At 41.8% G+C, this 25,954-nt stretch overlaps 1 protein-coding gene across 1 annotated transcript in view; it reads left to right on the top strand.

The window, feature by feature from the left end:
• Window positions 1-232: 232 nt before the first annotated feature.
• The window catches only part of FAM124A (family with sequence similarity 124 member A), a 37,249-nt gene continuing 11,527 nt past the window's right edge, over window positions 233-25,954 (top strand). The window contains exons 1-2 of the mRNA XM_042868561.1: window positions 233-297; window positions 11,020-11,051. Coding sequence (XP_042724495.1) covers window positions 233-297; window positions 11,020-11,051 — 97 coding nt within the window. The remainder of the gene's footprint in view (window positions 298-11,019; window positions 11,052-25,954) is intronic.

Genomic DNA, 25,954 nt, shown 5'->3' with positions numbered 1-25,954 from the left:
AGAGGGCAGTGAGGGGCCTCAGCGAAACCGCGCGGCCCGCCCCACGTAGGCCGCAACCGCCCCCAGTCCCGTGGCGGCACCCAGCGGGCAGCCCGGCGGCGGGAGGCCGGGCCGAGGGAGCGGCCCCGAGCCCCGCGCGGGCGGGCCGGGGCGGGCCGGTGCCGAGAGCCACCGCCTCCCACAGACGGCGGCGGAGCGGCGACGGGCATGGAGCGAGCCGGGAGCTGGCAGCATGCAGCGGCAGCAGCCCCGCGGCGGCGAGGAGGACTGCGGGGATTCGGGAGCCGAGACGGGCGGGTGAGCGCGGGGTCGGGACGGGGCGGCTCTGCCTTCTCCTACCGGGGGCTGCACTCGTTGGCCGGCCGGGGAAAGGGCTTTGTGTGCCGTACGCGGGTTGCCTTCTTCCACCGCGCCGCAGGATGCGCTGGGAAGCGAGAGAGGGCTCCTTCTGGTGATGGGGAAAAAGTCCCCTTAGTATACGCGTGGGGAGGAGGATAGTGCCAGGCTGTGGCCGTGAGCTTTCGGTTGAAGCCCCACGGCTCTGTGTTCCCAGAGCCATCCCTCCTTCCCGGGACAGCTCGAGATGACGATGGCCGGCAGGGTGCCTTGCTGGGAGCAGTGACACCAGAGTCAGGTCCTGGGAGGGATCACCACAGAGCCACGGAGGAGCTTAGATTTGTGGGTGCTCACCATACCGACCTATGAAGTGCTGTAAACTTTGCAGGTAGTTAACCAACCTAAGTGTCCTGTAAGTCGGTTTTACCTGAATCCGTGACCCAGCAACTAGAGGTGTGCTCTGCTCGTGAGCTGGGTGACTTCGAGCTGCAGGCATTGCCCGTGGGATACTCGTTCAGCTCCTACTTCTGCAGGACAGCAGGAAACTCTCTGCAGTCATCCCACATGGTACTGCTGGCTCATCTTGTTGGGAACAGCAGTGAGCCTGTGCTCGTTTTCTGGGTTCAGAAGGACAAATCCCTTGATGCTGTTCTCTTCCAGGTCTGTTCCCTGCCTTCCAGCTGGATTCTCCCAGCTCCTTGTCTGGGATATCTTCACCTTGTTGCATGGGGTGTACATACGCACTGGTACTCCCCTTTGTGTAATGTCATGGAATTATAGAATATCCCAAGTTGGAAGGAACACACAAGGATCACAGAGGTCAGGCAGACTTCCTATTCCTATTGACTTTCTCCCTTATTGCTACTGTAGCAGCACGTGCTGAAATTCAGGGAGAAAGACAGTATCTTGATCTCAGACTGATTCTGGTGAGTAACAGCCCCCACTGGGATGCACAGTGCTGGTGGTGCATGAGACAGAGTGTAACAAAACTGTAAAGCTAATGGTTTGCAGAATGATATCAGGTGTTCAGCACCCAAACTGAACTAGCAACATTGAAGTTTAAAAAAGTAGACATGAAATATGGCAATCTCTTTCATTTATCTAGCTATTAATTCAAATATGTGTGTTTTAATTCTTCTGTGGTCGGAGAAGTGAAGGACTTTCTCCATCACCTTACATTGTTGTCGTATTGCAGACACCTGACAGTGAAATTTTTTAAGTATTTTATGAGACCTGAGCTTAAGGACAAAAATCCACACTTTTTTAGTTCTTGGGACAACAGGTTTTCCGTTCATCTTTGAGGAATGTGGGTAAAAAGGAATACAAAATAATCATGGCTGGTTCAAAGCTCAAAGCATCCTTGATGGGCCAAGTCACTCTTAATTTACTGTGCTTATCCAGAACAGGAAAACCTGCATTTCCTCAGAAGGGGCACTCAAAAGGATTTGCCCCAGATGGTGATGTGAGCCTTTAAACTGCACTGAGCAGCATGACAGCTGCTTATGCCTGATGCCGGTGATGTGTTGATGATTTTGTGAAGCGTCCCTGTCATTGGCTTGACACTGGAAGGTGCAGCTCAGCATAAAAGTGTCTGAGAAACTTTAACAGGAGCATATGGCAATTAATAGCTGCAGTGCGTTGCAAAGGTGTTCATTCTGAAAAGCAGTAGGTCCCTGCACTTCTATTCTTATTTTTAGTTCTGTTTAGCATCTATTTCAGTCTGATAAACACTTTGCGTATGTCTCTTTCGCAATGTTTATGTTTCAGTTTTCTCACCAAGCCAACTGCTCCCAGCACTTGCCTTCCTGACTTACCAGACGATCTGCTTTGTGCTTTATCTCGGTCCCATCATAGATATTGCCGAACTGCTAAATTGAGCTGTTTTCCTTTTTCTCTAATTACTCAATGGCTCAAAATAAAATTAACTATTTTGATGTTCAGCCACGGTCCTATGAAAGTATGGAGAGCGGTCAAAGTGATTCAGTCAGGGGTTTACATCAAGCCTCCCTTTCTGTCTCTGAACAATAGCGTGCAGTGACTGCAGTGAAGCCAGGTGCTGCAAGACACTGTCATCTCCAAAACTGTATGTATTGTTGTGTAAGCCTGTACCATGGAAGCTGTGTATAAAAGCAGGCCAATCTCATACATCAGGTATTCCATATGTCTCGTAAGGTTTTGCTGTGGCTTCCAGCTACAGAAAAGCTCACTTACAGTTTTAAACCTTTATTTTCCTAATCCGCTGGAAAATATCTCTCTCTTACTGCATTTGCCTCAGTAAACATGGCTGGCAAAGAGGTCACAGAACAAAATAGTGTATTTTAAGTGACTGAATCCAATCAGAATGGATTGAGCTGTTGTTATCAAGTACCTAAATAAAGTGAGGAGAACGTGTAAGCCAATTAGTTTATATTGGCTATTTATTAATGAGATTTGAAAGTATTTGACCATCCCTGATCTAAGAGATGTTATGTACTAACTGCACCTTTTTGGAACTGTATTTTGGAGCTTTCTAGTAAAAATATTTACTTCATTTACTGAAATCTTTTAGCCCAGAAGTACAGGGAATGAAGAATTTTCTGCTGTAATGTTTTGCAGTGGTTTTGTACTCTTGAGACCTGAAATTTTAGGAAGAAGAAAAAGGTCTTTTGAGAGGGAAAGTGTTCTGATTAGAAAGCAGAGAGGGGGGAAAACAATTGGAAGAATTTGAAGGGAGGAGAAATCTTAATATTTAAAGAACTTACCAATTATAAAGAGAAGCAAAAAGGATGGAAAATTCATACTAAGCTGTTTAAAATGAGTTGCAGAAAACTGCATTGTTCAATCTTCTTGATTTTGGAGTCTTAAATTTTTTGTTCCCTAGATTTTTGTGTTTGGTTGTTGTTTTTTTTTTTTTTCAAACAGGAGGAGAGCCAAATCTTTGGAAGGGTAGATAATGGCAGGACAAGGGGAAATGGTTTTAAGTTGAAGGAGGGAAGATTTAGGTTGGATGTCGGGGAAGTTCTTTACTATGAGAGTGGTGAGGTGCTGGAACAGGCTGCCCAGAGAGGTTGTGGATGCCCTGTCCCTGAAGGTGTTCAAGGCCAGGTTGGATGGGGCCTTGGGCAGCCTAGGCTGGTATTAAATGGGGAGGTTGGTGGCCCTGCATGTGGCAGGGGGTTGGAGTTTGATGATTCTTGAGATCCCTTCCAACCCAAGCGATTCTATGATTCTATGATTCTATGATTCTATGTATGATTTGTTAGGTCCAATTAGCTGTGTTCAGGAATTGCTTCAACAGGAATACTTCCTTCTGTTCATTAAGTGCATACACCCTAATTGAGCATAACGCTTTAGTGAGATCAGTGACATGAGTGATTTCAATATATGTGACAATTCCCATCAGAACTTCACGTGTTCCCTCACACAGCTCTGAGGGTTGATGCTGTAAAGGTTTCACACTTTAATCGTTAGCCTGCTAACAGTGCCGAAGTTTACCTAAACTCTTCTTTTTTCCCTTCCTTACTAAGTATTCATTTAAAGTTTTGAAAATTTACAGCTTTTAAATGATTTGGATTTGCAACTTGAGCCTTTCCTTTTATACTTCAAAAGGTTTATTCATCTTTTTAGAGAAAGTGGGAAAACCTGACATTTTCCCAATACACCAAAATGTGGAAGAAGTTTTTTCAGTGTAAGTTAAAAACCTAAGTATTGAGAGTTTGTTAATGATGCAGACTTCATCCACTGGTAGTTAAATGCTGAGTAGGTGATGAATTTTAGGAAGAAGGAAAACTGTCCTGTTTCTTTGGTAGTAGCAAACTGTCAAGGAACTGTTCAAAGGTATGTAGAGAAACAACCAAAAGATTGCATAGGCTTTGGACTCTGTACCATTTAGCAGCTATCTGGAATGTATATTTAGCAAAATCAATTACTATTTGGTTGAGGATATTGTCTTGGGGTTTGATCCATTCTTTTCATTTTCTTCTGTCTATCTTCCCTAAATTAATTGCTGTAGAGGTTGTCTTAACTTCTTGGATGTGCTATACGTATTCATTGCTTTTCCTTGTGACTCTCCCTGTTTGCCCATGTGACCCTAGATCAGTCACAAACTCTCTGAGCCTCTTTTTCCTTATCTGTTAAGCTGATTAAGAAAAAAAAAATCTTTTTCTCATTTATTTATTTATTTTTTGGTTGCAATTCTGTAAGCTTTGTGAGACTCTGAAACAGCAAATACAGTTGTTAATGGAAGACAGGACAGTATGAAAAAGAGGGTGTTCATGACTTAAAAATATTAGGAATATTATAGTCCATTTGTGTCCTTGGTGAGAATGGGCTGCTTAAGTTACCAAATGAATAGATGAACTGTTTATTTGCTCAGGAGGAGTTGCTGTTTTTATGTCTGTGTCAGATGGTTCTAACTTAAAGGGTTTCAGTACTTAAGACTTTGTCATCTTTGTCATCTATCTGGGAGTCCTTCAGTATGACAAGTCAGTTTCCTGTCCCAGATTTCATCCATGTGTGACAAACTCACAGAATACAAACCACTGCTGCTAAAGCCTATTTGGTTTTTGTTTTTTTTTCACCTTGGGGGCTTTCTTTTTTTCCTGAAAATTTCACTTCCTATATATCCATCACTCTAGATATGTCAAGCTACAGAATTTGCCTTATTTGACATTCAAACAATGTAAACTTGAGTATTTTGTCACAAATTGAGGCTGAAACACCATTTCTGATCAGATTTAAGTTGAGTGAAACTATTTTGTTGAAGTATGAAGTTATCCATATAGATAGACCTGATGGTTGGTAGATAGCCCCCTGACTGGGGCTGGGCACTGAAAGCAATTCTGAAACAGATATGGATGTAAATCACATTCTGCTGACCAGGAGAGTTGTACTGATACTCACAATGGCTAGGTTGCAGTATGAGATTCCTTTCAAGTAACTGTGGCTTAAGAGGAACAGAACCCCAAGAAGATGACTTTGTACATCAAGCCTCATCAGGTGCATTTTGGAAGGTTTGACACAATAATTCATCCTGATATTTTTTACTGAGAGAGTGATGAGATGCTAAAAGAGGTTGCCCAGAGAGGCTGTGGGTGCCCTGACCCTGGAGTGTTTCAGGCCAGATTGGATGTGTCCCTGGGCAATTTGATCTAGCACTTGATCTAGGAGCTGGCAGCCCTGACTCTGGCAAGGGGGTTGGAATTTGAAAAGATCCTTGAGGTCCCTCCCAACCCAAGCCATTCTATGGTTCTGTGGTTCTATGATTCTGTAATATGCTGATATCAGCAGTGATGATGATGATGACAGTGAGAATGATGACAATGCTGATATCTCTCACATGGGGCCTTACACATAGTTCTTGGAAATAAGCTCTTGAGTATGAGCTGAGCTGTGGGAGTCCATCCTCTGACTTCATCACTCTACTGGGAATCCAAAGCAAGGTGTTTTGTGATGAGTTGCTCCCAGTTATTTCACTGCAGCCAGCTTGATTACACAAGTAGAAGTACAACGAAGGTAATGGGTTTGTGTTGGATCGATATTAGTGAAACAGATTGCAATCTGACCCACAGGAATTTGGTGAGAAGAAACCCAAGACAGACTAAAAACCTAAATCTGACTCACACATTGTGCTTTAACTGCTATAAAATCCTTCTGAATGCCCCGTGGAGCAATTTCTGGGGGAGGAAAGGCAAAGAAGTTGTTAAATACAGCTTTTATATGGAACAGTGAAATTTGAAACAACTGTAGGTAAGGAAGGCAGGGAAAAATGTGACTACAGCAGGCACCATACCATCAGTTGTAGGCAAGCTAAGGATGTAGACAACAGAGGAGCTACTAAACTTTACAGGGCGGTGGTTTTTGGTGGTTTTTTTTCCTGAAGATTTAGGACTCTTGGCAGTGGAGACCTTGGGCAAAGCATAGTGTTAAAATAACTAGAGAGGTGTGTTCATTTGTTAAAATAGCTTGAGTGGTATGTTCATCTGTCACAGTAAACTGCCTTGTGGAAATGTTGCTCAGCTCAAAAACTCTAGTTCTACCTACACTAGTCTATTATACAATATATGAATGTGTTCCTGAGCACTGGGTCAGGGTTGTCTTTACTCTTGGATATTTTAGATGGTAGATGGCATCAGTTTAGATGAGGCCATCTTGTTCTCCCGTGGGATTTCTAGATACATTTAACCATGTTAACATGAGCCAGGGGCCATTGATAGAAGACTGCTTACTAGGCTGGATATCATGAGGCTTGAATGGTACAAGTGCAGACTTACACAGCAGTTGGCCTCGGTCCCGCACACTTCTTCTGAGCACATCTGTTTATTAGCATAGATGTTGCCACTGTTGCCCTGCTGATGTCTTTCTGTGATGCAGAGACATAACACAGCAGCTCTTCTTCCCCAAATAAACGGGCTTACTGTGTTTTTATGTATTACACTCAGAAACTTCAGGTTGTGCTAGCAGCTACTGATATTCAGTGTCTCTTTCCCCTTCCTGGGTATTCTAAGGCCTTGCATTAATAATCATCAGTGAATAATGCAGTCTGACCTCGAAGGCCTGCTTAGGATCTTTTATACTTGGGATGGTCTTACACTCCTTGATAATACACACTCCTGATGCTTCAGCAGCTCTGGTGGGAATCTTAGTCCTGCATTTATCTCAAGCTTCTGCATTATTACTTTAATGTCTCTTGACATGTTCACAGCTCCTCTTTGCTGCTGGGCTGACTGCTGGGTATGGATTCTTTGCCCTCCTTTTCAGCACCTCCTACTGTTTCAATGTCCTTTTTGATCATTTTTCCCTCATTATGTGCCTGTAAAAGTAACAGTTGTCCATTTGTTTGATTTCTGTCCTGAATGTCTCTTTCCTTTTATCTAAACTGTAATATCTATTGGTAGCACAGAGGAAATAGCTGATTGCAAGACCATGTAATTGTCTGGGAACCTCTGGGCAATATGGCTCCAGTCTTTCACCATTAAAGTCAGAGAGTGCTTTACTCTTGAGTTATCCTAATGGGAGAATTTCTCCCAGGGGAATTGATAGGAGCTAAGACTCAGGATGTTTATAACAGGGGTGGAAAGGATGGGGAGGGATAAAATTGCTTTGTGTCCATGGAGTCCACATGACTCAGGAGTTGTTTATTTCTGTAGTCTATTTAGAATTCAGTATCCTACAAAAATGACTATAAGAAAAAAATATTTTCTATTTTATAAGTCACTAAACCATTTCACACCATGAATCTGAGTGGTTTGTGGTAATGTGCTGAAAATATTAAAAATTCTACTCACTGTCATTTTTGCTCTCAAGGACTAAATTCAAGACAAAATAGATTTGGGGAAAAAATGGAGTCAGAGGGAGGACAAAAGGCAACATGTATGGTTTGAGAGTACAAAGAGAGACTCATATTCATGCTGTTAGGTTTTAGGCATGTAGCTGCGGGTCCTTCAGTATCTTTTCCATGCAAACATTAAGGGAAAGACACACTTCAGACATCTCATTATCAACCATAGGTAGAGCTAAGGGAGACTGCAGCCCTTATTTTGTCATGTGAGGTTGACATAAGCCTTTGTGCTTAATTATCTTTTTTAATTTTTTTAATTCCATGTATGTCAGTTATGCAACAAACATGAATTAAATACTAGCTTGAACCATATTAGAATTACAGAAGGCCCCCAGTACAATTCTAAAGCCTATTAAAATGCATCTGTGCAATTAGTCTCTGAGCACACTGTTGTCTCCTCCCTTCACACTCCCCGTCTTTTTATTTTTCCTCTTGTCTCATTTTTCATGGCCTGCCTGTATGCAGAATGCCAGCTCCTTGGTTCGGGACTCATTAATTCTCCATGCCCGATAATGCGCCTGCAGCACTTTGGGATAATAAAATAACAGTGTGAAGTAACAGAAAGCTGCTTCCACTTGCAGTAAGCAGAAGACGAAGCATTGTCTTGCTCCTCTATGAAATACAAGCAACGCAGATTCATATGGAATTAGCTATGAACTACTGAACACAGATACATGCAGGGACAGCTCTGGGCTGTTTACTAACAGAAGTGCAGATTAAATGAATCCTTGCTCGGGATGCTTGGAGGCAGCTGGATGGATATTGCTTGCCTCTGGGCTTGTGAAGAAAGAGGGCTGTGTTAAATTAACAGTTTCAACACCTTCCCAAATATACATGCTGCCAAATGATACCCACATGATTTTCTTCTGAAAATACCCCACAGCTTTATGCCCCATACTGCACCAACCCCTGCAATTGTCTTATCTCCTTGGAAGCTGAAAAAAGAGCATCTCCCTCTCTGCCTGTGCCATTTCTACCTCCTCCTTTCCCAGCTGTACAAGTGTCTAGGGGAAGTGTGGTTGAGAAGTACAATTTATTTGTGAGGGAGATGCTGTGCACGAGGGGTGCATGGATATTGTAAAAAATTCAAGGGAGTCATTTTTTACTAGCCCTTCAGGATGGGGTAGTTCCTTGTGCACCTGCTCACCTGAACAAGCAGACTTAGCATCTGACCTTCAGGTTACTGAGTGCTAAGCATGGGACTGTGAAATAGAGGGATGACTGTTTTTGCTTTGTTTCCTCTGCAGAGATAAGTTCATATCAGAACCCAAATCAACTGCTATAGTTGTTGGGGATTTATTGCTTATATTCCCTTGGATGCCTGAGAGCCTGGATTGTGAAGGTATCCTGAGAATATGCTTAGATGATATCAATTTCCAGAAAAATATCTTAGGAGTCAAGGCTCACATGCTTTTTTGATTTAAAGAAATATTGCAAACTTATTGCAATTATTTATATAAAACAAGCAGTTAGATTTGGATTCAAGAATTGTGTTTTGGTTCCCCAAACAGTTTGCAGGGCACTGCAAGGTAAACATGCAAGAAGGTAATAGTGGCAGAGCGTTCTGTGGGGCTGTTCTGGGGCGCTTGGAGAATAAGGGAGTGGAGGATCCATGAATGAGCTCCAAAATCTAAACACTCAGAAGTCATCTGGAGGGACTCGGAAATGAATTTATTTGTTTGTTGGGTTTTTTTAAGTGTATTCAGTGTTGACATATTTGTTTTGCTTCATTATTTGTGGATCTTTGGGAAACAAATGGGTCCTGTTTGTGACTTTTAAGCAGCACAGAACAGAGCATTCAGAAGTTTGGTGTTATTTGTACGCAAAGTTTTTTGCACCATTGCTTGAAATACTTAACAGCTCTGACACTGGTGTATGAGAAGTGGCACATGAGCCAGCAGTGTGCTCTTGCAGCCTGGAAGGCCAACAGTATCCTGGGCTACGTTGGAAGAGGGGTGGCCAGCAGGGAGTGGGAGGAGATTGTCCCCCTCTGCCATCGTGAGGCCACATCTGCTGCCCCAAACACAAGAAAGACGTGGAGCTGTTGGAGCATGTCCAGAGGAGGACTACAGAGATGCTCAGAGCACTGGTGCACTGCTACTGTGAAGAAAGGCTGAGGGAGTTAAGCTTGTTTAGCTTGGAGAAGAGAAGGCCCCAAAGAGACCTTGTTGTGGCCTTCCAGTACTTTAAGGGAGCTCATAAGCAGGAGGGGGAGCAACTTTTTACACAAGTAGATAGTGATAGGACAGAAGGAAATGTCTTTAAAATAAAAGAAGGTAGATTTAGATTAGATGTTCAGAATACATTTTTGACAGGGTGTGATGAGACACTGGCACAGCTGCCCAGAGAAGCTGTGGGTGCCCCATCCCTGGAGGCACTCAAGGCCAGGTTGGATGGGGCCCTGGGCAGCCTGAGCTGCTGGGTGGCAGCCCTGACCACAGCTGGGTGTTAGAACTAGATGATCTTTAAGAACCCTTCCAACATAAGCCCTTCTATGAATCTGTGATTCTACAACATTTTCATGAACAATCCTGTATGCACTGACATACGACCTCTAGCCAATGGTTTTGCTGGGAGTTGTATTGAAGAGCGAGAGGGTTTTCTAGAGCAAAAAGCCTTATAATGTGTCCAGAGAGGTGAGGTGAGAGAGGTGATTCTGCCTCTCTGCTCTGTGATGGTGAGGCTTCACCTGGAGTATTGCATCCAAATATCCTCAGTACAGGCATTGAGCTGTCGGAGTGCATCCAGAGGAGGGCCACCAAAATGATCCAAGAGATGGAATTCCTCTCCTGCAAACACAGGCTGAAAGAGCTGGGGCTGTTCAGCCAGAGAAGAGAAGGCTCCGGGAGACCTGGTTGGCCTTTCAGTATTAAAAGGAGGCTGTAAAAGATTGTATGATAATCTAAATGCTCACAGTTCTCTCTTTTGGTGTTCCCTGCCAGTTGTATCCAAAGAACAATAAAAATTCTACTTTGCAAATAGAATTCTCTTCAAAAAATACATCACAACAGCTTGAGAAGAAAGATGAGGAATAGAGTCAAAATCAGGTAGACTTTTGTTCCTAACCTGCCTCTGAAGTGGCCTATTTATTTCCTCAGAGGGCCTCCTAAACTTTATCTTTATGCCTGAAGAGCAGTAGAATGTTTGCCACTTCCATTCCTAAAAAAAAACTCAGTGCTTTAAATAAATATTTTCAAAATTCATACATAATACTTGTTTTTCTGAGGCCATGTTCAAAACTTGTTCCAGTTGTTATTACCTTAGTGAAAAACAAAACCAAAAACAAATGGTCTCAAAACTAATTTAATATGAAACGTGAATTAAATTTGGTACATTTTGAGTGATCTTTTCTATTTGTCTTGCAGGTCTGAGTACAGCCGCATGTCCTCTACCAGCAGTGAGTACAACTTTCAGACTTTTTTTGTAATGGAATCTCTGCTTCTTGTTTTCCTAACTGCTACTATTTATAAACATCAGCCTTATGTTATGAGAGAGTTCATATTGACACCGTGAGGCCCCCATTCCAGTTCTTCTTGGATCTATGTCTAGAGGCAGCATATAAATTAAGCTAATGGGATGTTCATGACTAAAATACAAGCCATGTGTAAAATCATAAATATTAGAGGTGATACGAATGCAAAGCAAAATGAGAACAAAATCCGTAAATATGGCTTGGCCTATTTGAATGGGTCCTGCAGCCAAATGAGTCTGTATTGCTGAATGGCATCAGAGCTGGGGGTTGTAGAAATAATTTAATGCTTTTTGCAAGCTGATGCCAAGGAAGTACTTGAGAACAAATCCTAGGAAGCTTTTCTTTGATTTCAAAGGCAATAGATAATCTAGTGAGAGTCACAGTCTTTCTAGGTGTTTAGGGTAATTGAATTTCATCTTATCTTAGTATCTGGATTATTTTTCTTTCTTTTTTCACCAAAGCAAAATGGTGTTGCAAAAGCAATATCAAGTGGCACTTTTTCAGTCCTCTATCTTCCCACTCAAACCATTTTCTTAGTTGTAGGACATACTGTACCTCACACCTGCATACAGTGCAAGACGATACCTGTCTCCCTGATACACACATAGACTACAATTTTATTTATGCCAAGTAAGCAAATGAAGAATTCAGAGATGACAAATTGCATTTTATAATCTGGATCTTTATGCACCATGAAAATCAGAGGAGAAGAAAGCCATCAGTTTTTTTTCATTCACACATTTGTGCTGAAGCACGGGGAGGTTCGTTTTCCATCTCCCATGATCTTCAGTGGAGGGCTTTTATTGATTTCAGCAAGCACTGGATCAGACAGTGTTCGTAATGTCTGGCTCCTGAGCTGATGTGACTAGCAGGGAGCTTGCTGCCTTTTCACCATCTGCTCTGTTTGTGTGCATACATCTGAGAAAAAGAGTTCAATGCAGCTTTTTCCTAAATTTTGTTGTTTAAATAAATTTCTGGCTTCCCACTGGAAGACAGAATTTGTGAAATGATTGAGAGGTAGAATCCAGCCAAATAACTTTTTTTGTATTTTTGGAATTTGCCAGGTTAGCCCAGTTGTGTGTGCCCTTCCTCTCAAATCACACTTTTGGCTGATCATTTGGGGCTGCCTAGTAAGCATGTTTATTTGGCAATTACATTCAGAGGACAAGGCTTGAGAAAGTCAGTTATATCCCATCAGGTTTTGTCCCTTACAATTTTGGTGTGGCCGCTATGCGTTTTACAAATAAAGGTAACACTGAGCTTGTAATTCTTCATTTTTATTAAATTAGCAGTTGCACATGTAATGTTTAGTTGTATGGCAGCTACAGTTTGCTATGCTGAATGTTGTCACCTCAGTGTCTTGCTGACCAGACCGAGGCTGTCCATATGAATATGTGAGGATTACAGTTGCATTTCATCACTGGTGATTTGTCAGTACAAGGATGTTTATCATTCCAATACAGACATAAAAGTTCAGGAGACAGGGCTGTCTCTTTCTTCTTCTTTTCTGCTTCCAAAGCAAATTATATTGTTACGACTTCACAAGTAGCAGTATTTAACTTTGCATTTTGTGGTGTTTGTGTGGTCACTTTGGTCAGACAGTGAGAGAGAAACAGTAACATTGATGTAAAAGAAGCTAAGCAAAATACAAGTGCTTTTGTGTTGGAGGCTGGAAGACAGAGAGTGCATAATGCATTTGAAGAAAAGATTACTGGGAAACAGATATTAAAAAAAAAAACACCATGATTAACCATTTTAATTTATGCAGGGAAAAGACAGATTCAGAAAATGGCTCCTCTTGTAATACAGAACCAGTGTAATCCATGGTGCCATCAGAATCTAAGTTAATACCAAATAAGCTATAAAGTTAAAAAGCGAAGAGTCTCTATTATCTAGCTGCTTCATTTGAAGTTCCTGTTCTAATGAAGTGGAGCTTATCTGAGCTGGGAGCATTACAGGTTCATTTGGTTTTGCAGAGGTCTTATTCTCTGGAGCCAATGAGGATCTGATTTCAACATTTAATAAATGAATAATTCTGTCTTGTGACGTTCTGGATAAGCTCCTCTGTACAAAGGTTTTACACAGACATGCCCAAGGAAAGGATAGGAAAGCTCTGGCAGGTGAATTGATAGATGCCTTCACTGCTCCCTGCAAGGACAGCAGCTGAACAAACCAGTGCCGAGGCCTGTGGGAATGCTGAAGCTGTGGGAGAAGGCTCTCCCAGGTCAGAAGTGAGTATCTTGGGCTGCTTTGTGGCAATGGAAGAAGCATTCTGTACAGGCATTATTTAATTTCTATTTTGTTTTCCTCAGGCAGTTTTTGTGAGAGACATTTACCAGTTTAAAGGCTTCTCTGATGTGCTGTGTCAGCCTTTGGTCTAAGGCAGCATCTCAGTCCTTTTGTTCTTTGCCATTGCGATCCGGCTTTGGGTAACCAAAGAATGCTCTTCAATTGTCTATCATTGGTGTTTTGTATAGCAGTTACTTTGGGACAGAATGCTGAAGTTTGCAGAGCACATCTGAGTTAATTTCTCTAGGAAAATGGGCCACTCGGTGCCCATGCTACTCCGGCTGTTGCTGCAATGACTGTGGGCCTTTTCCCTTTTCTATTCATTGTGCAGAATAAATAGTCCAAGAAAACCTGCTTGCTAGATACTAGGTTGTGAGGCATTATGAGGCTTTGAAAGGTTCAGCAGTGTGATTTCATAGAAGGTAAGTGCTAAATTAATTCTAACATTCTTTTCCTTTTCTGAATTCTAATGTGCATAACCCACGTTTTCCTTTGTTCTTTAGCAGGAGGTGTGCTTCATCTCAATAGGATGTTTTGCCCATTGGTGTGCGCTTCCTTAATCTAGCAAATGCAATAAGCTTTTTTTTGCTCATATTTTCAATTACCTTTTCAATTACAGTTTTCAGTTACCGTTAGGGGATCCCTAATCATATATAAGAGGCAATTGTGCTAGGCATTTTACAAACACGGAATAGACTTATACCCAAAGTGCGTAATAGAGAAATATAAAGGCCATTGGCAGCTTATGGATGCAGGTAGTTGAATCACAAAGAGATAATTAATTAGTGTTGGTCAGCACAGTGAGGAACAGTCTCTGCACATCAACACTGTGATTACTTTCAAGTTGCTTTCATCTGTACATTTCAGGGATGACTTTCAAGCAGGAAGAAGGCTTTGATGGAGCCTGCTTACCTGCTCCTCTGGGCAGTCTTCACTTTTATGGTAACAGAACTTCAGAAAGACTCAAACCAGAAGTAGGCATTTTGAAGAAAGATTTTTGTGATTTGTAACATTAAGTATTCCACACTTAGGGAGATGTGGGGGACAATTTAACCAGGGTGTCTTAGAAATAACAGTAAAAGTAAGTAGTACTTCTTACACCACTGATATTATTCACCTAGGCAATCAGTAGGGAACTACTTAGATACACTTTGTGCTGTTTCAGCTGAGTCATAAATGAAGCACAGGCTGGCCCTGTGGGAAAAGACACAAGCTTGTAGCAGATTGTAAAGCATTTGAGATAACAAAACCATGTAGCAACACAGTGCTTCATGTCATGCAAGGTAAAAGAGGCTTGTCACCCGCCTGCTTTGCTGTTGGAAAGCTGGTAATTCACCTTCCTCTGCTCCTTTCACTTAGCAGCTAGGAAATAATTCAGTGTTTCTGATATAGTTTAGTATGATTTGTATTCCACCTATGAGCTGGACTAGTATTATGTTTTTTCATGGTGCATTATTAGAACCTGTGGTTCTAATAATTAAGCACAAGTTAATTTCTTTTAGCAGATTTAAAAATATGTGGGGTACCAAGCATGTTGCAGTTTTTGTAAAATTTACCTTTACCACATTTTCTGTTTGTATTCCATTCCTATGCCAGTATAAATTCAGGTATCTGTTTTGGGATTGAATCAGTGTTTTCTAATCTCCACCTGTATCAGCTCACCTGGGCTATGTTTGCACTATTTTCTCTATAAGTAGCAAGAGTGCTCATCTGCAAAACTGCAGCCTTTTGTGTGAGGCAGAAGTGGTGATGTTTCTCCTATTCTTGATAGCAGAGGAGGTGGCTGAATCTTACCTCCACGCAAAAGAAGTGCATTGAAGTAGGCTGCCCTACTTGGACAGCAGATTTTAATCCCTAAATGACAATTGCCTGAGAATATTTGCCAGTCCCAATACTTCATCCTTCTCCTGTCCTGCTTTCCCATTACTGGTTTACAATATTACAGGGCCATAACAGAGTGGGTAACATTCTCCTTTTGTTACTCCTTTTGCTTTTTTTCACCTCTCAATCATTTCATTGGATCTGGTTATAGGGAACAAGTGATCTCCAGCATTACAGAAAAAGCTGTTTATGAAAAAAGCCTTGAAACCTCATGTTGGTGCATGTGCCATTCATTCATCCAAGACATCATATTCAAATCAGTGCTTTTTCCTTCAGACTTATTCCCAGACACCTAACAACTCTCACAAACGACAGGGTAAGTTAATGGCATGCAGTCAAGTCACAATTTCCAAACAGGAAAAAAAAAAGGATTGCCCAAAAAGTAGTGCTGTTCTGAATTTGAGGTAAGCTGTTACGGTTTTTCCCCACATTACCTCATTGATTCAAAGCTCTACCAGGCTGCTTTCATTTTGAGCAGCTCTGTCTTGAACCCTGCAGTGAGGCGGCTGCACCCAGGATTAACATCAGCAGTGGAAATTTAGTTGTTGCATGTGCTTACATCCTAAGGACCTGGCAAGAGCTTCTTGAGTACAGATGTCATTTATCAGAGCGTAGGAAGACAGTATGAGGCCACCTGTCCTCTCCATGCCCAGAACTTCCCGAGGCACAGTTTTTATACCATTTTCATCCCATATGCTTATAACAATATGCTACCTCTCTTCTTTGCTCCTTCCTTTTTTCTCTCTTTTGTTTTGCCCCCCATGTCTTCTGTATCTTGATGTCACCACTGAATAATCTGACTCTTCCATCTTTGTTCGTGTTCTTAGACTTTAACCATTGTCAGAAGGAAATGTAAGGAGGAAAAGTACCCCTAAATAGAAAAGAAAAAAAAGTATAGTATCTAGCCAAAGGACAAGATCCTTTATACAGGAGAGAAATGTCAGTGTCTTCAGAAATTCTTTCATTTCTAATTCTTAAAAGTTTTTATTACCAAACACTCTAGGGACTGAGGGATCATATCATTCAAAATAGCACTTAGTGGAGCTTTGTCTAAAGACAGTAGCCGTCCTGGTTGCAAAGATAACGAGAGCTACTGGAGTGTGAGGACCTATAGCATTATGCAGATTTGTAGGTATCTTCTAGCAATAGCATATGAAGAAATGGCTTCTTGCTACTCATGTCTCATTTCAGTATCTGCTTGCCTTCACTTAATTGTTAAAGCTAATGAAAACTAGCCAGGGGCAGGAAGGGGATGAGCTACATTTGGACTTCTAAAAAGCTGTTAGAAAGATAAAAAATAGCACTGAAGTTGTGTGCTTTAAGTTCAATTACTTGAAACCAGTTCTGTCCAAGACACTGCTGGACTGAGTGTATTGCCAGTATACTTCTCCAACCAGTGTCATGTAATATGTGTAAGGACATAACTGAATTATTTTACAGCAATATGAAGATATACCACAGTATTATTTCCATAGAGAACTGAGATGATTTTACAATGGCTGGCAACAGGCTCTATTAAATATTAAGACAAGTTTATGGTGGGCTTTCCAGCATCATGCTGTATTTCCAGAAGGTGTCATAAAAAGAGTGCAAATCAAAGTGTAGGGTAAAATTAAACTGGAAATTGGGCCCAAACTGTGTAGAGCTCTTAGCCTGTAGCATATGCCAATGTTGCAAATTCAGCTGTTTTTTATAGTGGTGAAATCTAAAGTGGCAGCTCCATCGAGAAATACAGGGAGTAGCTTCTGTGTGTGTTGCCTGGCCTGTATTATGTTGCTGCCTGCTGTGTGGCAGCCAGTGTCATTACTACTACATGCCACATGGCAGTAGTCAGCTGTGTGAAACATGCTGGTGCTACTGCTCGTCATCCTGCAGTGAAGGAGCAAGAGCTTGAATACGAGCTAAAAAATGTGGCACAGAATCACAGAAAGCTGAGGTCAGAAAATGTCATTGGATGGAGATGATCTGGTCCAAGCCTGTTGCTGAGAGCAGGGCCAGTTAGAGCAGGTTGCTTAGACTCAGAATATCCCCACAGCCTCTCTGGGCAACCTCTTCCATTGAAAGACCACCCTCGCAGTATAAAAGAAAAAAAGAAAATGTTTTTTGTTATGTTAAAGCAGAATTTCCTGTATTTCATTTTGAATCATCTACCCACAGCAATATTAGCAGGCCAGCAACATCTTCAATCCCTAGTTTGCCATCTCCACTGCATAATGCTTAATCAACTTAATGGCACACACTCCAAGACCCACCAACATCACAGCTTCATCCACAAACATCCATTTCTGTCCTAGAGGAGGTGCCATTGGAGCCTGGCCTGTATTAGTTTCTGCATGGGGTCATCACTGCTGCTGTACCATTACCTGGAACCACAATAGAGATGTTCACCTTTATAGAAGCTGAGGTTAGAGTGCTGCTTTTGTAGTTTAAATGTTCTATATATTGAGGATGGTCTTACTGCATGTGGTCATTTAGAAACATAAGAATTAAGGGGGAAACATATGCCTGTAAAGGTACAATTAAAAGAACTGAGACACAGTTGTGTAAGGGCACACACACATTTGTAGAACTGTGCTTGAAATCAAATCAGATTTGATTTTTGCCTGTGAGGTATGTGGTGTTAACCACAAGCCACATGTAAAGGCTGAAGTTCCTCTTTAAATGTTGGAAAAACTCATGTTCTGGGTTAAGATCAGAGTTTCACTCTTTAGTATCATTTAGCACACACCCAAACGTGTGTTCCATGGTTAAATTACTGACTACTGGCTTAGTGCTAGCTTGAGTTTCAATATTGAAAAAGTGTAAGCATACCCTACACAATTACTGGACCAGAGTTATCAGAACTCTACTTCTGTTGATGCTCATATCACCATTGTGTATTATTTTCTTACCACATCCAGTCAGTTCTTTTTCCTGTCATATAGATATGGCAGAATAAAACTGGAAAAATTATAAAGATAAAAATGGGTTATGAATGACAACCTGACTTTTTTTCTAGTTCCTGTTTTAGGCACACATAGCCATAGCCAAAACCACATAATCAAATCTTTCCTCTTTCTCTTTTCCAGATGCGATTCAAAAGCACAGGAAAGCTTTGATGAATACTGAGTTGTCAAGTACTGCACAGTTCTAGTAAAAAAATTACAGGAAAAATTTCAGAGAAAGTTGAGTTTGATTATTAGGTGTTGTGGATTGTATTTCTCTGTGTGGAAGTGTTATTATTTGCTGTCCCAGAAGGCCACAAGGAGCTCGGCAGCTGTTTAGTAGGTCTTTCATTCAGAGCAATGGGTTGCAGGAAAGATTTTCTTGCTCCAAGTTCAGCTTGTACAGTGATGAAAATGACCTGAAAATTGTCGAGATATCTACCTGAGGTGTTAAAGCCCAAAGAGAGAAGATAAAGAAGTAAATCTTTCCCATAATAACTTGGGAAGGCAAGTTCTCACTCAAAGGCGCTAGGAGATAGAAAGGGAAAAGCTATCTGATTCATTGAGTCAAATGACAAAACACACATGAAGGATGAAGGAGGCAATTTCTACTGCAAGAACACCATGTTGACAATGCCAGCAATTAATTTTCTCATTGTATTGTTGCCTCATTTTCTTTTACTTGAACTCTTTCAAATAAATAAATAGAATTATTTTGCTGGTTCAGTGGGGATCTAGGGCATTTGCTAATTGGTGTGGTACGCATTCCAGAGCAGTAGATATCAAATGCCTGCTTTATTTTTGTTGGTGTCTTTAGAAAAAAGCGAATGTACTTCTGTCCATAATTTCTTAAATGTCCAGAATTTTTGCCATGTTACTTCTGGCTGTCACTGTATGGGATCAAAATGAAATAGTGACCACAAGACATGCTATCTATTACTGCTTCCCTACTTTTTCCATCAGCTGGCAATTGAATGACACCCTCCTGTCAGCTGAAAGGATCCTGACAAAATGTTTTTTAATTGGAGAGTCTAAATGTCCTTTTGCTGTGAAGATGATTGTCTAGAGAGGCACAGATATGGCAAATGATTGACCATGCCTCAGAGCTTGATCCCATGTTTTTTATGAGATGCATCTCAATTGTAGGTGCTTTGTAATGGCTCCTAGGCAGGTTTCCCTGCTACCTCCTTGCAATAACAAGCTGATTAAAAGAAGTCTTCCTGAAAATTAACATTGCTAGCCAGATCAGTTCTCTGACTGCCACTAGAAGACAGCGTCCTGATTATTCTTGTCTGAGTTTTTCTTTCCAATCTGTACAGCAAGCTGTTTCTACTTGCATCTAGATCTGACACATGGGAAGCAGTGGAAACACTTAGCTGGGAATAGCAGGGGGAAGAGTGCCAGCTGTGAAGTCTTAAATTGTCTTAAGCCAATCATAAAATCACACTCTCAGTTAACTAGAGTACATTGTGTGAGGTATGGAGCTCACTGTTGGACCAAATTTGACAGCTGCTCAAGTGTACAGAATTTCTTGTTTTTCAAACACTGTGTTCTTTCTGTGCTTTTATAAAAAATGTATTTTTGAGAATCCCAGCTTTATATAGGAGTTGGATTTTAAGAAAATACAGTGCTTGCAGTCGTAGGACTTTGAACTCTGTGTTGTTGCTGGATGCAATTTGAATGTCAACATACACAGTAGTGATTGCTGATGAAACTTCTACTGAATTACAACAGCTTACAACTCTGTCCAGAGGTCTGAAATGAACACCAAAGATCAGCATCTGGGTTCTTGCCCAGTGCAATAATCCATGTCTTTATTTAGGAAAATTTTATCATCAGAAAGGACTTATATCTTTGTAAAGCTTTAACTGTCTAAGCTGGAAATCTGGAGTCATCTGGAATATTACGTTCAATCTCCATTTCAGTTTCAGACCCTCTTCCCTCCTCTGGCCCCTTCAGAAAGAGGGGGAACTCTTTTTCAGTTCTATATGTGGTATAAAATAATGATAAAACAAATTCATGTAATGGTTGAACATTAATAGTTAATGCACTTTTCCTCTATTTCTCCACTGGACTGAATGTAATACAGGCTGCTACGTAAAGCTCCATGCTTTATCCTAATAATGCAGGCTCGTGCCAGCAGCATCACAAGCTCACTTGGGCAAATCTTGTGAGCAGCAGCTCACTGCTACGATTGAGTTCCCCGCAGAGGCTTTCCTGATTGTTGTTTCTGAGAGAAGCAGGATGACAATTGCCAGCTGTTTTCCACAGATGGGTAATATTCTGTCAGTATTCAAAAAAGAATTTACTGAACATTTCTTCTATGGGTGTCAGGTCTCATGTAACAATCTCTATGAAGTGGAGCTGTTTGAGCCCCTAGATGGAGAAATGGAGGGAGATTGTGGCTACTGAGTGAAGACAGGTAATGAAGATGCCAAATCACGAGAATCCATTCTGTGGTTTGAACACACATGCAGTGCAAACTGGGCTGAGACTCTCAAGATAGCTTTTGAATTGTGGTGAACAGTGTGGGAGGGAAGAGGGGAATAAAAATAATTGGCTTCCAGGAGAATACCCTGAATTCCTATAATAATACTTTGTGCTAATCTTCCCATCCTGGCTTATGTAGATGTTCAGTGAGCAGTTGCTGTAGACTGTTTTGTGTGCTTTGCATGCAGTGAACTACAGATAACAACTGCAGAAACTCAGCACCTCAAACATCTCTCTTCAGGGTGATTTTTCCTCAAGCAGTGGGTCTTGTCTGCAAACTCTTAAATGATTTTTATTCATTCTGATTACACGTAGCAAGGTGAGGATGTGAGACGTGCTGAGGAGCATAGTGAGTGTGGGGTGAGCATAGATTTGATGCCATTGAGAATGAGAAGCTGGCATCTCTGACCAGAATGAGGGTTTTGTGCTAGGTTTGGGTTCACCACAGAGTGCTCATGAACATATCCAAAAGTACAAAAAAGCTGTTTTGCTTCAAGTATCAGCAGTAGGTAAGTATGGGTTGAGGACCGTGAGTTGGGCTGACAAGAAGTACTCTTAGAAAAATTGTTAAGGAGATCCTGGCACCATTATAATAGATGCAAGTGTAACCAAGCTGGGCTGGCTTAACAGTGTTGCCAATTTCTGCCCTTTTACTGCTAGCCTTGCTTTATTAGTGCCTGCCTCAGAAATGTGTGAGTACATCAGCATTTTGGCATTCTTGCTTTTTGGCAAGTTTGTAGCTAAATCTGTGGTTGAGGTGAGCACTGAAGTGAGACTGCAGTTCTCTCCAGGGAGTAAGTAGATGAAAAGGATTTTTACTTTTTTTATATTGAAACACTATCTCTAGTGCAGCAGTTACCAATGTGAAGTATGGTGTCAACAGCATGTTTTAGGGGAGGAGAACAGATTGCAAGGATGACAAGCAGTATGAAGAGTAAGGAGCTGATGAAGCAGACCACAGCACTGGTGGGAAAATCTGTATTTGGGGGATATTTGTGAGAAATGGCCAAGCACTTTTGATTATAACCTCTGTCTGAAAGCACCTACCATGGGTCCTACTGTTTGGCAGTAGAGTTCTGGACTCCAGATTACACAGCTAGAAGAACAATGTGGCATTCCAGACCTTTCCTTTTTAGCCTGTTTTGAAAATAAATGTGATACAATTGTGCCAATTCTCTTCACAGAATCATTTTTTATCTCCTTACCCATGTTCAGGGAATTTCAATGGAGAAATAAAGATTATGTTAACATTCCACAGGTTTCCTCAGAACTGCATGAATGGCAGAGTTACAAACTTTGGCCTCCAGGGATTAAAAAGGCTGCAGTTTGAGTTCAAGGTGTATGTATTCTTAACCTCCAATCGGAGAGTCAGCCCACAGTCAACACAGGTATATCTTTATACCAAGTGTGAGCTGTTTCTTGTCTGCCAGATTGTTAGGGCATGGGTGAGAAAGCTGAAACACGGTGCATAAGGAGTTGAAGGAAATAGGGAAATCCATCAGCTAAAGAGCCTTTCAGTGTTCACCTTGGTGTGGTCGTCAGCAGTTTGACTAAAAGAATCTGAGTAATTGATTTCAGAGAATGTAAACACATAATTCAAGAGTATTCATCCCGTAATGACTATCACATCTCATTTATTGACAGTGGTTGACAAAGAAAGACTACTAGAGCAATGATCTTCAAGGTCAAGGATATAGGCTCACAGGCTTTTCCTCTGAATTGAGTTACGTAGCTGAGGGGTTAAGATGGAAGTGCAGTTACTCATCTCCCACCACAGCTGTAGACAGTGGAGTTTGGGGAGTGTCATCTCAGGTTTGATTCTGTGTCTCAGCTTTGACTACAAAAGGAACTGGGATAGCCCACTTCTTCTGGAGGGACATCTGTTAGGCACCTAACCTTCCACAGAATGACAGTGGTCTGCAGTGGCTGTGATCCAAACAAGAAGGGGTGAAGAAGGGAGTTGTGTGGTTCTGAAGACCGGCTGAGATGACAGTCATGGTCCCATGGACTCAACAACTGCAGACAGGAGAGCAAGTCTTAGTGCTTAGCTTAAGATGTTTAGGCCCTTAAGTTACCAGGCCAGCAGAACAGAGCGTGCAAGAGTGCATGGAAAGATGAATGGAGTGAGATGGCCCTTTTCAACAGCAGCTTGAGCTTATCATGAAACATTGCCCGAGGGAGATCAGGGAAGTGGAGCTGGTGGGGAGGGATGTGAGTTCATTGGGTCTGTAGCATAGCGGGGAGTTTCAGCAATTTCTTCACCATCTAACATCAATGGTATGGTATGGAGAGACCTGCCATTGCCTTTGTTTGATCACACAGTGCCTCTGTGGGCATTAAGTATCACTTTTTGATAAGATTCATTCCTGCAAGATTGGCTTCTTGCTGAACACTGAGAGCAGTGACATCTCCTCAGAAGACCGATCATATTAATGTATCAGAAAGCTTTTTATCTTCATCAGGCAGATAATGGTCTTAATTTTCCAGCTGTGGTTTTACTCAATAACTTTTCTGGGCCCTGGAGCAACTAGATAGCAGCACAAAGAGCCTAATATTGTGTTCCCATCTGAAGGAACAGATTGACAGTTTTGCCATGCTCATCAGCATGCTGTTCTACCTGTGATGCATTTTCTAAACTACTTCAGCAAGGATGGAGGAGTGAGCATCCTGGCACCATTGCCTCCATTCAGCTGCAGCTCCACAGGAAAATACTGCTCTGACAGTAGTATGAAAGATATTTCTCTTCTTGTTACTGTGGCATGGAGATCATCCCCCTTCTTATTGGTTCTGAGCATCCTTCCTGAGCTTGAGGTTGTGTGCTAAGCAGAGCGTGCTGAGAAACACATTATCCTGCAGTCCTGCATTTGTCCGATGCTATTAAACAGTGGGGAAAGACAATGGAGGAGCTGGTGAATCTGTCAAATCCTTCTTGTTATTAATGCTGTATAATTCATCAAACCATGACCTAGGAGTGGATTCTGCTGCTAGAGTTGGCCACTAACCGCCTCTGTTGCAGCTGCCCAGAGAATGATGGTCCTTGTTTCTGAAAACAGCCTCTGCCTTTGTGTTTGCCCTAGAGCCTTTCAATTAACACTCCTAAAAGGCTCAGTCTTGCGTTAGAGTCAAATGAAATGCTCAAGTCCTGTTCAGTGAGAAATGTTACCATTTCAGCATTGCGTTTTGGAACAGAAATGAATTAGCGAAAAATTGAAATGATCTGTGCAGCAAAAATCTCAGGAGGTCTCTATTAGGCAATATTAGGTTTTCATTTTTTTTACTAATGTTATTTATATAATGGACTTCATTGTTTTCTTTTATTCATTTTTTCTTTTACATTCCCACAGTTGAAATATTTTGATTTATTGTCAATTAAGAAAATTTGCTGATGTTCAGTACTAAATTATTTCATTATCTTCCCTCTAGCAATTATTTCTTGATAATGAAGTACTGCTTGATGGGAACTGCAGTTGTGGAGCTTGGCATATTCATTCTGATCCTCTCTCGATGCCTGATTTACATCTCCTGTAGCACATCAGGCAGTTTGGTCAGAATTCAATCTGAAATCTTACTGTCTGATGTAGTGTTAAAGGAGTCTACTCTGTAAGGTATAAAAGGCTCAGACTTTGTTCCCATGAAGCAGTATGCTACAGCAGGGAAATGAAAGGCCATGATGCAGTGCTGAGATTCAAAATGCAAAGTTGCTGCTCAACTCAGAACATTATGTCAAATATTTATAGCTTGAGTACTTCCTCTCAATTTCTTTGATATAAAATGAAAATGTAGACACAGAAGATTGAAAATATCTGCCTCTGTAAATGTACTTTCCCATGAAGAAATCGGGGTTGGGAATCCAGTCTGTTTAAAGTCTCCCTTTGTTCTAGACTCCATCCTACTTCCCATATTACCAAGTTTGCCCAATCCTGTAGGTAAATCTTCATGAAGTATCACCTGATTAGTCTCAGGAGCCTGAAGGTCCCTATCTTCATTCACCAACTCAGGCTTAGAAGAGATGGAACAGACTGGCACGGGCTGCCCAGAGAAGTTGCAGATGCCCTATTCCTGGAGGTGTTCAAGACCAGGCTGGATGGGGCCCTGATCTAATGCCTGCTATAGTGGATGCCAACTCTGCATGCAGCAATAGGACAAGATGATCTTTGAGGTCTTTGCAACCCAAGACATTGGGTTCTTTGATTCTATGATTTTGCGTTTCAGGAAGGCAGGTGCTTGTCTCCTTCCTAAGATCAGCTATAAGCTGAATTTAGCAATTCCAGACAAGTCCATTGGAGAAGCCAGGAAAACCAGGTGTCAGCCTAGGCTGTTGATGGTGACTTACGAAATAAAGAAGTGTTTGGAGCCCTTCCCTGAAAACGAAGAGACCTGCATGCAGAACAGCTTCAATGAAAAAAAGAGGGACCAGCTGCCAGGCTGTGGCTTGATAATGAGGGACCATTCTGCTAGAGCTGAGTGTGCAAAAGTCCTGGGGCCAAAAAGCCAAAACAAGAGGGAAGCTTCTCTAACCTAGGGTTATTCAGCTGTCATGAAGGGAACCTCCTCTTACAGCTTCCAGTGATGTGATGTATCTCATGTGTTTTAATGTGAAATGCAGGCATGTTCCATGGGGGAGGAGCTGCAGCTCCAATTGTGTGTATTCCCAGCTGGGCCAGACTACTGGAGTCACAGACTGAAAGGTACTGAGGCAGCTGTGGCATGGTGTGCCCTGCATTCCTGGCCAGCCTCAGCAAGAGCTGAGTTACCAGGATACCAGGCTCTGAATGCCTGGCATCTCACGGGGGCAGCGCCTGTCCCCTAAACCTTAACTGTCACCTCTCCAGGCTGACAGTGCTACCTGGCAGAGAAGCAAAAAGTCTGGAATTGTGAAATGTTCTTTTGTTTTTCGGTAGTGATTACCTCTAAGCAGTGTTGCTGCTTTGCTAAGTCAAAAAGAACTAATCCCCTTCTGTCATGGGGGGAAAAATGTCATGGCTGTGAGAACCACGGAGCTTATTTCCAAATAGATGCCTCAGCGTTTTGATATTTTCTGTGGGATTAACCAGCAATGCAGAAAGGCTAATGCATATGCAGAGCTTTCATTTGCTTCTGTGACAATTTGCCAGGAGGCACACTGAACTTTGTCATGGGGAATGGCCATTTCCCCTCCTTCCCTGTGAGGTTATGCAAAAAGCTTTGTTAGTAACATAGAAGCACTTTGCAGCTTACCATCAACTCTGGGTAGTTTTTCTTAGC

Source organism: Lagopus leucura, unplaced genomic scaffold, assembly GCF_019238085.1.
Source record: "Lagopus leucura isolate 7727_CA_CO unplaced genomic scaffold, USGS_WTPT01 Super-Scaffold_100001, whole genome shotgun sequence".
Taxonomy (NCBI): domain Eukaryota; kingdom Metazoa; phylum Chordata; class Aves; order Galliformes; family Phasianidae; genus Lagopus; species Lagopus leucura.
This window is presented reverse-complemented; position numbering and strand designations above follow the sequence as displayed.